At 41.2% G+C, this 15,031-nt stretch overlaps 1 protein-coding gene across 3 annotated transcripts in view; it reads right to left on the bottom strand.

Annotated features, from left to right (window-relative positions):
* Positions 1 to 15,031, bottom strand: part of amotl1 (angiomotin like 1) — a 148,013-nt gene that overhangs the window by 120,800 nt on the left and 12,182 nt on the right. For 2 of the 3 annotated variants that reach the window (XM_078545779.1, XM_078545780.1), the window contains exons 2-4: positions 14,599 to 14,719; positions 5,908 to 5,931; positions 4,090 to 4,140 (exon numbers count right to left, since the gene is read on the bottom strand). In XM_078545779.1, coding sequence (XP_078401905.1) covers positions 4,090 to 4,140; positions 5,908 to 5,931; positions 14,599 to 14,692 — 169 coding nt within the window. In that variant the 5' untranslated portion in view covers positions 14,693 to 14,719. Of the gene's footprint in view, positions 1 to 4,089; positions 4,141 to 5,907; positions 5,932 to 12,841; positions 12,892 to 14,598; positions 14,720 to 15,031 lie in introns of those variants that run through there. The other variant, XM_078545781.1, reaches the window with a different exon arrangement.

Below are 15,031 nucleotides of genomic sequence, written 5' to 3'. Positions count from 1 at the left end.
TATGGCTGAAAGCTTGGTCAAAGAGGTTTCAAGCAGAGTTTTAAAGGGGGAAAGAAACGTAGTGAGTAAACTTAGGGAGGGAATTCCAGGGCTTAGGGCCTAGGCAGCTGAAAGCACAGCCAGCAATGGTGGGGTGATTAAACTAGGGACATTCAAGAGGCCAGAATTAGAGAAGCGCAGATATTTCAGAAACCTGTGGGGCCTGAGGAACATTTTACAGACAGAGAGGGATGAGGCTATAGAGGGAAGTGACAACAAGAATGAAAATCTTAAAATTGAGATGTTGTTTAACAGGTAGTTAATGCAGTTCAGCGAGCACAGGGGTGAAGAGTAAACAGGACTTGGTGCAAGTTAGGACATGGACACCAGAGTTTTGGATGCCCTCAAGTTTATAGAGGGTAGAATGTGGAAGCCAGTCAGAAATACATTGAAATAGTTATATTTAGAGGTAACAAAGGCGTTGGTGAGAGTTTCAGCAGCAGATGAGTTGTGGCAGGGGCGGAGCTGGATGATATTACATAAGTGGAAATAGCTGGTCTTTGCAACAGCATGGATATGTGGTCAGAAGCTCATCTCAGGCTCAAATACAACACCAAGACTGTGAATAGTCTGTTTCAGGCTCAGGCAGTTGCCAGGGAGAGGGATGGAGTCAGTAGCTAGGGAAAAGAGATTGTCGTGAAAATGGCTTCAGTCTTCCCAATATTTAATTGAAAGAAATTTCTGCTCCATTACTGAATGTCAGACAAGGAGACTGATAATAAGCAGCAATGGGGGAGTCAAATGAGGTGGTAATGAGGTAGAGCTGGGTGTCATCAATGCACATGTCTTTTGGATGAGATGTTGAACCGAGGACCTGTCTGACCTCTCAGGTGGACTAATAAGATCCTATGACCCTATATCACAGAAAAAGAGGGGAGTTTTCCCCGGTGTCCAGACCAACATTTATCACACATTCAACATCACAAAAACAAATTATTTGGTCATTATCAATACTATTTGTGGGAGCTTGCTGTGCTCAAATTGGTTGCCCCGTTTCCTACATTAAAACAGTGACTATGCTTCATAAGCACTTCATGGCTGTAAAGTGCTTTGAGACATCTGGTGGTCATGAAAGGCACTATATAAATGCAACTTTTTGTTTTTTTATGTGGAAACAGGTGCTTTTTAGATGATGGACGTCACCAAAGGTCAGCATGTAGATGAGAAATAAGTGGGGGCCAAGTATAGATCCCTGGCGGACTCCAGAGGTAATGATGCAGGAGCAGGAAGAGAAGCCATCATAGGTATTATTCTGGCTACGATTAGCTAGATAGGAATGGCACCAGGCATGTGCCGACCCAGTCAGCTAAATGACGGCAGTGAGGCATTGGAGGATGACGGTGGGATCAACCATGTCAAAGGCTGCAAGCAGGTTGAGGAGGGATAGTTTACATTTGTCACAGTCTCATAGGATGTAATTTGTGACTTCAATAAGAGCCGCTTCGACACTGTGGCAGGGTTGGACAATTGGGAGAACTCCCACAGAAATTAGTTGGGTAAACACTAGCACAACTTTTATGTACTCCTGGGGTCTCAAGGCTTAGGGCATTGATTCCTCCCAACCTAAGCTTTCTGGACTTATGTAAATGGAATATATTCCTACAGGGAGAGAGTACACATTATATCATCCAAATGAAGACACCAGTTGGGTGGGTTTCTCAATAGCTTGTTTTAGACTCTAAAACATGGCATTGTATTTGTGTATGCCAGATACCTTCTTTCTAAATCAAGATAAAATGTTACGGAGAAGGGGAAAAGCGACACACTTTGGCACAGATATGTATTGTGCATGCAGAGTTAGAAAAATGTAATCATTCACATCTATATTATTTGACTTCCCCGATCTGTACAGGTTGATCAAGCACTCAGACAGTCCCACCAGAGAGGGTCACCTCTGTTTCTCCCTCCACAGATGCTGCCTGAGCTGCTGAGTATTTCCAGCATTTTCTGTTTTTATTTCAGATTTTCAGCATTTGTAGTATTTTACTTTTGTACCAGAGACTGTGTTTATCTTACTTTTACTTCCAGTAGTGCTGGGGGTGCAGACCAAATCATTGAGAGGGTCTCCATGGTGTTGCTCCTCTGCCCATCACCCCCCATTTTGATAACAATTAATAGCCTGTGATCAAACACTAGAATTAAAGCCTTTAATTTTCCTGTGGTGGCCCTGTAGTCATTTTTAATTAATGACAATCAGTCAGTCACTACGCATAACATATATTGAAAGTGGTAGTTGCATCACAACATTCCATGCAGTATCTACTTGCCCTGTACAGGTTACTGTGACAGAACGTTCAGTGTTGAGACATTGCTTGTGCTCTCCTTCATTTGCAATGTTACATTTCTAGTTATCAATCTCTGTGTTTGAGCAGAACAGGAGCAGCAAACAAAAAGGAGGAGATGCAAAACCTATACAGAATGAGCAGCTGTATAAGGTGGATCATTCCAAAATTTTGACCAGTTTTGTTGGGTAAATACAAAAATTGGTAGATTAAGTGTTTGCTAAAGTAGGGCACTGAATAATCATCTAAGATAGCAATTGGTGAGATAAATTTAAAGAGAGGTTTTGTCATATTGAACTGAAATACTCGATTGAGGAACTCCTCACTCCTCCAATTTTGGGAGTGACACTCTCTCTCTGTCTCCCCTCATACTTTAGGCTTGGCAACTTTTCTTTCACTTCCATAGTTTATCATAGTTCAGCCCCAGTGCCAGACTGATCTACTGTACTTCAATTCTGATGCCCCTCCTCCCCATTTTGGCCAATTGTGTACACGCCAACCTCCTGGAGTAACATTTGGGCTTTGGGTTCCAGCCCACTGGATAGATTTTTGGCTTCCCCCCTCACCCTCTCCACCCTCTTCCTTTTGACCCACCCCTTCTCTCTCCATCCCTTCCCTCTCCTCCATTTATGTTCCTTTTCTTGTTGCCTCCTCTCCCAATTTTCATCCTTTCTCCCTCTTCCCCACTCTTTGTCTCTTCTCCTGCATTTGCTGCTCCTCTCCAATATGCCCCCTTTCTAAACCTTTTCTCCTCCCCTGCCTTGGTCCACAACACTCAAGAAGCTTGACAACATCCAGGACAAAGCAGCCCATTTGATTGGCACCCCATCCGTAAACATTCACTCCCTCCACCATTGACGCACCGTAGCAGCAGTGTGTACCATCTACAAGATGCACTGCAGGAATTTACCAAGGCTCCTTATACAGCATCTTCCAAACCCACGACCACTACCATCTAGAAGGTCAAGTGCAGCAGATAGATGGGAGCACCACCACCTGGAAATTCCCCTCCAAGTCACTCACCATCCTGACTTAGAAATATATTGTCGTTCCTTCACTGTCGCTGGGTCAAAATACTGGAACTCCCTTCCTAAGAGCACTGTGGGTGTACCTACACCACATGAACTGCAGCGGTTCAAGAAGGTAGCTCACCACCACCTTCTCAAGGGCAACTAGGGATGGGCAATAAATGCTGGCCCAGCCAGTGACACCCACATCCCATGAATGAATAATTTTTAAAAATTACCTCCTTGCCCCACTGTCTTACTGGGTGTGAATATTGCACTTGACCTTAATGCCCCCTGAGCAATGCCACTGAAGATCAATTAGTACTACGTCAATTAGTACTACAGTCCTGTGCAGTGAGGTTTCTGTAAGTGTAAGTACAGAGAACAATAAACGCAATCACACTTTAATCCTCTGCTAATTGTCTTTTTTGTTGAACTGGCTTTATGTTCCAGAATATAGGATATAAATAAAAATTATTCCAGCATTATACTTTCCAGTGTATCACATAATTATTTTTCTGAAAACAATTTGTATTCTCACAGCTGATGCCATTTAAACTCGCTCAGTTAAATTGTTACTGAATCATAATTATTTAACAATTTATCAACTTCCCAAATACATTTACTATTAAGTATTGAATAATATTCCAATTAGTAGAAGCCTGCATTACTGTGTGGTAATTCCTGCCTCAGAATAAATTATTTGCATTAGTAATCATGGCACTATCAATGCCTCCGTATTCCAAATGTACCAATCTCACCTAGTTGATTGCCATCCCTCTGAGCAGCTACCAGTTCTGAGGGAACATTTTCTGTACGAGAGAAATACACATAGATAAATTTTCTTTCAAACATTTTATGTTACATGACATTAATGAAACAAAAAAAAACTGTTTTCTTAAAGGCAAACTTTTCTCTGAAAAGCTGATGTACTGTTTTCATTGTGCTGTTCCCACAGTGCTTTGAAGGTATGTTATGTTATAAAATATACTATATTATATTATAAAATATATATAGCAAATGTAACTCCTTTATTCAAAAAGGGAGGGAGACAGAAAGCAGGGAACTACAGGCCAGTTGGCCTAACATTTGTCACAGGGAAAATGTTAGAAGCTATTGTTAAAGATGTTACAGCAGGGCACTTAGAAAAAATCAAGGTAATCAGGCAGAGTCAACTTGGTCATGTTTAACCAATTTTTTGGAGTTCTTTGAAAAAGTAATATATGCTGTGGATAAAGGGGAACTGGTGGATCTGCTGTACTTAGATTTCCAGAAGGCATTTGATAAGGTGGCACATCAAAGGTTATTGCAGAAAATAAAAGCTCATGGTGTAGGGGGTAACATATTGACATGGATAGAAGATTGGCTAGTTAACAGGAGTCAGAGAGTAGGCTTAAATAGGTCATTTTCTGGTTGGCAAGTTGTAACAAGTGGTGTGTCATAGGGATCAGTTCTGGGGCCTCAACTATTTACAATTTATATAAATGACTTGGATGAAGGGACCAAAGGTATGGTTGCTGAATTTACTGATGACACAAAGATAGGTAGAAAAGTAAGTTGTGAAGAGGACATAAGGAGGCTACAAAGGGATATAGATAGGTTAAGTGAGTGGGCAAAGATCTGGCAAATGGAGTAATGGTGAGAGATTTCAGAGCTCTGAAATGCAGAGGGAATCTGAGTGTCCTAGAGCATGAATCACAAAAGGTTAGTATGCAGGTCCAGCAAGTAATTAGAAAAGCTAATGGGATGTTATTGTTTATTGTGAGGGGAATTGAATACAAAAGGGGGGAGGCTATGCTTCAGCTATACAGGGCATTGGTGAGATCACATTTGGAGTACCGTGTATAGTATTGATCACCTTATTTAAGGAAGGATAAAAATGCATTGGAAGCAGTTCAGAGAAGGTTTACTAGACTAATACCAGGAATGTGGGGGTTGTCTTATTGGTTGGGTAGGCTAGGCTTGATTTCTCTGGAGTTTAGAAGAGTAAGAGGCAACTTGATTGAGACCTTTAAGATCCTGAGGGGTCTTGACAGGGTGGATGTGGAAAGGATGTTTCCTCTTGTGGGAGAATCTAGAATTAGGGATCACTGTTTAAAAATAAGGGGTCGCCCATTTAAAACAGAGATGAGGAGAATTTGTTTCTGCCACAGCCATTGATGGGAAACTTCTTACTCCAATAGGATTTGGAGCGGAGCTTGGGTTGTACTAAATGTGCTGTCTATTAGTCGCAGCTCTCTGTCCCTGGTGAGGGCATTATAATTGTCTCAGGGACCCTCTGAAAGGGCCTCATAGGCTGATCCATTGATGTGCCCTGGGTAATATAGCATTTTGGAAAATTAGCAGTTTCTGCCACAAAGTGGAGGGATGTGGGGGTCACGCCCAAGATTCCCATGTGCTGAATTACTGATCTCATATTCTGCTGCCTTCAGAGAGATAGAGGAAGTGGGAATCTAAGTGAACATCTGCTTGAGATTCAGAGTTACGTGGGCAAGGTCCTAAGATTGAGTTGTTGGCTTTTCTGCTTGTCTGATATGTAATACATAAAAGTACAAATAAAGGGAAATGGAAATACATACCTTGGCAAAAAAAAGGACTCTCATCTAGGGAAAAGCAAAGTAAACAAAAAAGTTAAAACACATATACTATCTTACATAATTCATAGTATTCTTGCAATAATATCTTATGTTATAAGCCTACACTACAACAGTGACCAAGCTTCAAAAGTACTTCACTGGCTGTAAAGTGCGTGAGATTGTGAAAGGCATGATATAAATGCAAGCTTTTTCTATCTTTCTTCCTTCACATATTTGGACAGTGCACAATTCTACTGTAATCCTTAAAAGGGAGAAGTAGCAGACAGGTGGCACCAGAGTAGATGAGATGGTAGTATATAGCTCTGATGCCCTCTTTAGAGATACATTAAGCATTGTTAAAGGAGAACAATTGAGAATTGCCTTGCGCTATGGAAGCGGCAGGAGCAGCGAGACGAGAACAGAGTGAGACCGGCACGAAGCAGAAAAGAGCTAGCAGGTAGGTTCAGAGCCAAAAATTCTTGGTGTGAAGTCAGAGAGAAGTAGGTAAGTGAGCGGTTGGTGAGTAGTTTTCCACTTCTCTCTCTAAACTCTAAGTTGAGGAATTAAAAATTTAAATTGGGTATCTATAATAGGAAATATGTGAATAAGAGTTGTTATGACCCTTGACCTGACCCCTATGTTTTTGGTAAGGTTCGGTAAGGGACCAATAATGTTTTGTTTAAAGTAGACAAAGTTTGAGATTCAAGACATTTGCTAAGAGAATAAAGCTACAAGATTCCTTGGGTTTTGAACAAACAAAAATAAACTCTACTATACAAAAAGATAAAACAATTTGCAATATCTATCATATACTCTAACATTCAGGGTTAATATGAGGTACTTGTGAATTAACAGGCAAACTGTGGTCGATCACACCACACTACACACTAAATGGCAAATGTAACCAGGACAGAGTCCACAGATTTCTTGACAATCCACCAAACCAATTACACCAAAACTCTATCTCTCTCATGAGGGATTCCAGTGCTCGTCTTCGAAGATTTAACCTGGGAATTCTCTCCAAATGTCACTAACTCGCATGGCATCAGCAACAGCCCATCTCACAGGGTATCAATCTCGTCTCCTGAGGTTCTGTTCCCCTGGATTCCCGAGTGTGCACAAAAGCACCAATTCACAAGTACAACTTCAGGGCTTTGGCCATGCCGAGCAGAACACTGCTGCTCCAAAGGGGTACCTTTGTCCTAATGGCTGGCAGCATGGAGTCACCAATCTTCTGCTACTTTCTTGAAACTTCAGGGCTTCTCCTGAGCCCTCTTCACTTAAGGTCTGATAACCACAGTATTTCTCTATTTTTAACTCAATTGGGACCTCTTTCTGTCCCCTGCCTGGGACACATGGCTTCAATGGCGCTCCACTCCTGGTCACATGACCTGGCTTTTCACACTGTTTTTCTTCAAGCACAAGTGCGCTGGGCCCAAAGAATATAAAAATGCAGAACTGCGCACGTGCAGTCTGCTCCCGGTCTGTGCATGTGTGGCAACTCCGTAGTTTTTCAGGAGTTCCCGATCTCCCGCTCTCCAATGAGGTGAGTGTAGTTTTCATAACAAGTATAAGAACAGAGCAGGTCTAGATACATTAATTTACTGGGCAGTAGGTTTAACTAGTACGGGGGAGATATATATATTGTATTAAATTTATATTTAAGCTACTTAGTATAACTACAAATAATTGTTGAGTTAGGTTTCTAAACTTGAAACCTAATTAGTGAAATAAAACACAATAAAAATGGCAACGCAGGTGATGTGTTGCAGCCGGAGCACACGAGAGCTGGTGGACATTTGTGTGATCCACAGCAACCACATCTGCACAAAGTGTCTGAAACTTGAGGAACTTTGGCTCAAAGTTTGTGAGCTGGAGTCCAAGATTCGGACACTGCGATGCATCAGGGAGGGGGAAGTTACTTGGGTGTGATTACAGGGTGACCAAGGCTGCAACCTGAATATTCAAAGGAATTTGACATTTCAGAAGGACAGCAAGGAAAAGGAGGTGGGATAGCTCTGTTAATAAAGGATGAGACCAGTACAGTTGTGAGAACTAACCTTGGTTTAGAAAATCAATATGAAAAATGCAAGATGAATATGAATCAGTTTGGTTGGAGATAAGAAAGAGCAAAGGAAGGAAGTCATTTGTGGGAGTATTTTATAAACCCAGTATAATCTAAGTATAAATTAAGAAATAATGTGGGCTTGTAAGAACAGTATAATTTTGCAATAATCATGGACGATTTTAATCTTCGTGTAGATTGGATGAATCAAATTGGCAAAGGTAGCCTGGAGAATAAATTCATAGAGTGTATTCAGGACAGTTTCTTAGAATATTAAGTTCAGTTTGAGGGTGAGAAATGTGGCTCTTAAACTTAAATAAAGGCAATTACAAGGGCATGAAGACAGAGTTGGCTCAAGTTTAACAGGAAAATAGGCTAAAAGGGAAGATGGTAGAGAAGCAGTGGCAGACATTTAAGGAGGTAATTCATAATTCCCAACAAAAATATATTCCATTGAGAAACCATAGAAAAGTTAGAGCAATAAAAAAGTTATGGCGCAGAAAGAGGCCATTCAGCCCAAGCAAGAAAGACTCTATGAGAAGGATGCACCATCCTTGGCTAACTAAGGAAGCTAAGGATGGTACCAAATTGAAAGAAAAGGCTTACAATGCTATGAAGATTGTAGTGGTAGGCCAGAGGATTGGGAAATTTTTAGAAACCGGCAAAGGATGACTAAAAAAGAGGAAAGATTAGAGTATGAGGGATAACTAGTAAGAAATATAAAAACAGACAGTAAAAGCTTCTACAAGTATATAAAAAGGAAAAGAGTAGCTAAAGTAAACGTTGATCCCTTAGAGGATGAGAGTGGTGAATTAGTAATGGAAGACAAGGAAATGGCAGAGGCTTTGAACAAATATTTTGCACCTGTCTTCACAGTAGAAAACAGAAAAAGCATCCCGAGAATAGTGGAAAATCAATAGGCAAAAGGGAGGCAGGAAGTTAAAACAATCACGATCACTAAAGAAAAAGTACTGGGAAAACTAATGGAACTAAAAGCTAACAAGTTTCCTGGACCTGATGGCCTGCATGCTGGGGTCTTAAAAGAAGTGGTGGCAGAGATAGTGGATGCACAGGTGGTAATTTTTTAACATTCCCTAGATTCTGGAAAGGTCCCTGCAGGTTGGAAAATCACAAATGTAACACTTCTATTCAAGGAAGGAGGGAGACAGAAAACGGATGACTATAGGCCTGTTAGCCTAACATCTGTCATTGGGAAAATGCTAGAATCCATTATTAAAGAAGTAACAGCAGGGCATTTAGAAAATCAGAATATAATCAGGCAGAGCCAACATGGTTTTGTGAAAGAAAAATCATGTTTAGGAAACTTATTAGACTTCTATGAGAATGTAACAAGCAAGGTGGATAAAAGGGAACTAGTAGGTGTAATGTATTTGCATTTGATAAGGTGCCACATAAAAGGTTACTGCACAAGAAAAGAGCTCATGGTGTTGGAGGTGACATATTAGCATGGATAGAGGATTGGCTAATTAATAGGAAAGAGAGTCGGAATAAATGGATCATTTTCAGGTTGGCAAAACATAACTAGAGGAATGCCACAGAGATGAGTGCTGGGGCCTCAACTAAAGGGGTATTTACGATCTATATTGATGACTTGGATGAAGAGACTGACTGTGTTGTAGCCAAATTTGCTTACAATACAAAAGTAGGTAGGAAAGCAAGTTGTGAGGAGAACATGAAGGCCAGAATTTTCCAGCCACATTGGCATCAGGCATCATGGTGGGCGGGAGGGTTTACAGTATGGCAAGATGGCCAAAAATCGGTTTCACACCGTCGTGAAACCAGTTTGCAATCATCCGTTCCACCCGTCAATGGCACGCCGCATTTCCCACCGCCACACGTCGGGAATCTAATTTCAATACTTCAGCATCTCATTATAAGCCCAGCTTGCTGGAATCATCCCCCCATGCTGGGTCAACTGTGCACATTGGCATGATTGCACGCTGATGTGTTTCATAACACTACATAAGGGATGTGCACCCGGTGAGCTGCAGTTCCTCGGGACTTCGAGGTTTATTTGCCTACCTTGGTTCGGGCAACACTCGCGGTCATCAGCGGCAGGCTTCACAGGCAGCACCACATCTCTTTTAGGCGGGCTCACGAGCAGGTCTCTACCTACCAGACCACGGTATACAGAAGGCATCCCAGGGATGCATCACTGAATCGGGGGGCTGAACTCTTCTTGGCTTTTCGGGCCATGTCTTCATCAGTGCCCTCCTGGGCTGCAAGCATTGAGAAGTGTGCGCGTAGCTGCAGTTTAAATATGGTGCTCTGCATGAGGAAGTGGCGAGGTAACAGCAGGGCAGGCAAATCAAAGGCCACCCGCCAAAGAGATGGCATGTTTCCTGTGGCCGCATAATTAATGAGGTGGGAATGGGATGATATGGTGTGAAAACCCGTCATTGCAGCCGACGGGTAAAACAACTTAATTCCCGCCCGCTACCACATTTTGTGCAAATCTGGGACAATTCCGCCCAAAGAGTTTGCAAAGTGATATAAATAGGTTAAGCGAGTAGCCAAAAATGTGGCAAATGGAGTATAGTGTGGGAAAATGTGAGGTTGTCCACTTTGCAGGAAGAATAGAAAAGCAGAATATTATTTAATTGGAGAGAGATTGCAGAATGCTGCAGTACAGAGGGATCTGGGTGTCCTCGTAGATGAATTATAGAAGGTTAGCATGCAGGTACAGCAATTAGTTAGGAAGCAAATGGAATGTTGGCCTTTATTGCAAGGGGAATGGAGTATAAAAGTAGGTAGGGGTTGCTACAACTGTACAAAGCATTGGTGAGACCACACCTACAGTATTGTGTGCGGTTTTAGTCTCCTTACTCGAGGAAGGATATACTTGCATTGGAAGCAGTTTGAAGTGTGTTCAATAGGCTGATTACTGGATGAAGGGTTGCCTCATGAGGAAAAGTTAAGCACTTAGGCCTATGCTCACTGGAGTTTAGAAGAATGTGAAGTGATCTTATTGAAACATATATGATTCTGAGAGGGCTTGATAGGGTGGACACTGAAGGGATGTTTCCCCATGTGAGTCCCCTAGAACTAGGGGACACAGTTTAAAAATAAGGGGTCTAACCATTTAAGACTGAGATAAGGAAAAATTTATTCTCCCCAAGAGTTGTTAGTCTTTAGAATTCTCTTCCACGGAGAGGAGTGGAGGCTGGGTCATTGAAGATATTCAAGACTGAGTTAGACGGATTTTTGAACAACAAGGGAGTCCAGGATTATGGGAGGCAGCCATGAAAGTGAAGTTAAGACCACAGTCAGATCAGCCATGACCTTATTGAGTGGTGGAACAGGTTGGAGGGACCAAATAGCCTACTCCTGCCCCTATTTCTTATCTTCTTATGCCACAGATAATCATCCCAGTTTTTTGGTTGAAGGAAAAAGCTGGAGTAAAGAAGAGAAATGAACAAATGAAGAATAGTGAGCAACTGTGGTAGAATTGTAATGTGTATGAGTTTCCAAGCTGTGCAGTTATTTATGTAGCTTGGGCGATGGTGACTTCTGTGAATCAACTGAGTGATGTTGACCTGAGTGATGGTGACCTGACTTTGGGCGAATTAGGTGATGGTTATGAGTTTGAGTGAGTTCATTGCTAGCATGAGGTGAACTGGATGGCGTGAATTTGGATGAGCTGGATGGTAACAATGAAACTGGTTGAGGTAGACAACATGAGTTTTAATGAAGAGAGGAATACAAATGTGAATATTGGGAGCAGAGTCTGGAAGATGTAAGCTCAGCAAACCTGAATTATGTGAAAGCCTAGAGTAATTGGGTATTGCAAGTATTTTTTCTTGTGAGATATTGAATATTGGATATTCCACCATTCTCTTTTGGATTCTACTTTTATAACAGGTGAAGGGTTTATCTATTTAAAATAAATATCAAATAGTTTTAAAAGTTTTTGAGTGCTTTTAAGATGAGTTTTTTAACATTTGCATAGGAAGTAATTATGCCCATGTCATATTTACTGCTATCTTGAAAGTCTATGCAAAGTTAGAGTTTTAAATTCTTATCTCCGTTTGGCCCCAAGTACTTCTTCCTTCATGAGTGGGCAAGGAAGTTCGTGTGAATATTGAACTCCATGACTCCACACAAACGGAACAGAACATTTTGCTGTTGGCAGTTGGTAAGAAAGGGATACCAGACAGAGCTGCTGCAATGTCATGCAATAAGCTGAAAATGTGCAATCCTCACAGTAAATCACCTGAACCAGATAATCTTTCTTTCTATGCAATTCACTCCTCACTGTCCTGAAAGCATTAACCTGTGCTGGATATAATTCCACAGGCACTACCTGCTCACCAGTATTGCCTACTTCATCTGTCAAAATTTAAGAGAATTAGACCAACAAAAATATTTATAACGAGATAAAAATATAAAAGAAAAAATGGAAAGACTTGCATTTAAGAAGTACCTTCAATAAATACAGAGCATCCCAACCACTTTACTACCAATACAATACCTTTTAAGTGCTGTCACTGTTGTAGTGTATGAATTGCAACAGCCAATTTGCATACAGCAAACTTCCACAAACAGCAATATGATAATAACCAGATAATCTGTATTTTGTGATTGTTATTTGGGCATGGTACTGGGGGTAACTTCCCTGCTTCTCTTTAAAATACGGCCATAGAATCTTTAACATCCACCTGAGAGGTGACCCTAATTTCTGATATTTATTAAAGGAGTCAAGGGTAGGAAAGTATTCTTGTTTCCTTCAGGCGTCAGGCATGTTCCCATTCAATTAAGTCAGCAGGCATGGAGAGAGGTGGCTGAGCCAGTCGGCATCAGCAGAATCAGTTTTAGAATCTACTTGGAGTGTCAGAAAGGGCTTAACCATACCAAGGCAGTAGAGGCAAGGCAGTTGGAGAGGAAGGAGCATCCTCCGAAGATCCACTATTACACATTCATACCTTCTGAAACACAGGCGCAAAGATTAGCGCCTAGGTTATTGGTTTGTGTTTAAAGACAGCTTCTCAGTGCTTTCTCTTTGTAGGTCTTTATTGAACTGATCTCAAGATGGCAGCCTCTAGAGAGACTGCCTCATGGCAAAGTCACATGACTACAGCAAGCCAGAGAGGACATGTAGAACTGATTGCATTTCAAACCCAAACAGTTATGTAGTTAGAAGGGTCTGCACAGATTAATATACTCAGTGCAGGAGCAAATAGTAAAAAGGTCAGTTCAGGAAGTAGTTTGCTGGAAGACAAACTTGGGTCCTGACTCATTTGAAGGAATTTAGTGGCCCAGCCATCAAAGGAAAAATGTTTGCCATGTACCAGCAATTGCTCAATGTATTAGCCATGCAGGTGCTGGACTCCACTATCTCCCTAGGACATATTGGGAGACGAAATAGTTAGGGAGCATCAGCCATGTGGAGGATGACTGTTTGCTTATCTGCAGGTCAGTGCAAGTACTGAGCTGTAACCATAAAACAGGGTTAGTGATGGAAGTGGAATCCGTTATCCTCTTCCAGTATTACAGTAACATTGCCACCCCCTTAACCAATGCCTGCCCTGGTATCAGACCTTCGTATCGATGCCCATGAACCCTCAGAGTAAGGTAAGTGGTGTGGACATGCTCTGGTAAAGGGGGCCTGGGGTCACTAAGGGTAGGCAGTTTCTTTGCAGTCACCATTGCACCGGGTCCCCTCCGTGGGCCATAGAATGGCCAAATATGAGCCCCCCCACCCCACAACCGGAACTCCCATGTGACAGCAGGCCCCCCACTGCCACTGGCAGATGCCAGATGCGGGAAGAGGTCCTTATTGTCTACTTAGGCCTAGACTCTAAGAAGTTGTTAACCTCAAGCATCTTGGGCGCTCTCAACTTGGTCATAGCAGCCTTCCGCCTCTCAAGTTGAAATGACTGGATGAGTACTTAAGGTATGTATAGAATAGGTAAAAGATCCCTTAAGGAAGGCACTATAGGCTCATATCAGCTGGGTGATAATTAGCTTGGAGGTATTTGTTTGAGGCAGTAAAATTCCAAACCTTTTTGAAATCTTGGTGGACTATGCTCTTACAGCAGCAGCCCTGCAATGTTATGTGATAAATGTTTTATTGTTGACCTTTGAGGATAGGTAGGGGGCAAAGTCTGGAACAGCCACTTGTTATGCTTTGGCTACTACCTAGACAGTACTGAATTAATTGAGCAGATTGTGGTTTGAACCTGGAAACCTTCAGGTCTGCATTACTAGATGGTGCACTTTCGATAGAGGAGCTCCAAATATGATAACTTTGTGGCAGCACAGGGATTAGGAAAATCTTTCCAGTTGTGAGATGATCATGTGTGATGAATTGTACATTTTGGAGTGTGAAAACATGTTAAAATAAATAGGGTTTACTAATTTATCCATGAATGTATAAAAATGTATAACCAAAAAACTTTATCCTAATTGCAATACTGCTTTAAAAGAAATTACGAATATCTGAAGTGTCAATGATACATATCGAATATATATTTAAAATTAAAATATTAATATTTGCATATGCCTTCATTTTAGCTCTCACTGAAATAATGTTGCACTAAAATAACTGTCAGCTTACAAATTACATAGATTTTTAAAAAAACCGAATATGAAATTAAACATATATTTACCTTCACTTCTCAGAATATCAGCAATATGATGGATTCCAACATGCGTTAACCAGTTGGTCAAAGCTGCACTGGCCCAGTTTTCACATTGCTCCATGCCTTTTATTGAAGTGTAAAAGCCAGCCTGAAACACAATAATAACGCCAAACTGACATTAATTTAATGCAACTGAATGTTTTTTATATTCTTTTGTCAGTTCATTTGTCATACTTCTAATTTGCTTTCATATATAAGAATTGTCCATTTTCTTATTTGCTTATGAAGGCATTTTGCTGAATTTGTTCAACTCGTATGGCTTCAGTCATTCAGGATATTTTATGAATTCCAAAATAACAGCCTGTGTAAAAACCCAAAAAAGTAATATCATGACTTTCAACATTGTTAACACAAATCATACATTTGCAGAAATAAGAAAAGTCTATTTTTGTAGAAATGG

This window comes from Cetorhinus maximus, chromosome 7, assembly GCF_964194155.1.
Source record: "Cetorhinus maximus chromosome 7, sCetMax3.hap1.1, whole genome shotgun sequence".
Lineage (NCBI taxonomy): Eukaryota > Metazoa > Chordata > Chondrichthyes > Lamniformes > Cetorhinidae > Cetorhinus > Cetorhinus maximus.
Note: the sequence above shows the minus strand (reverse complement) of the source record. Positions and strands in the feature narration are given on the sequence as shown.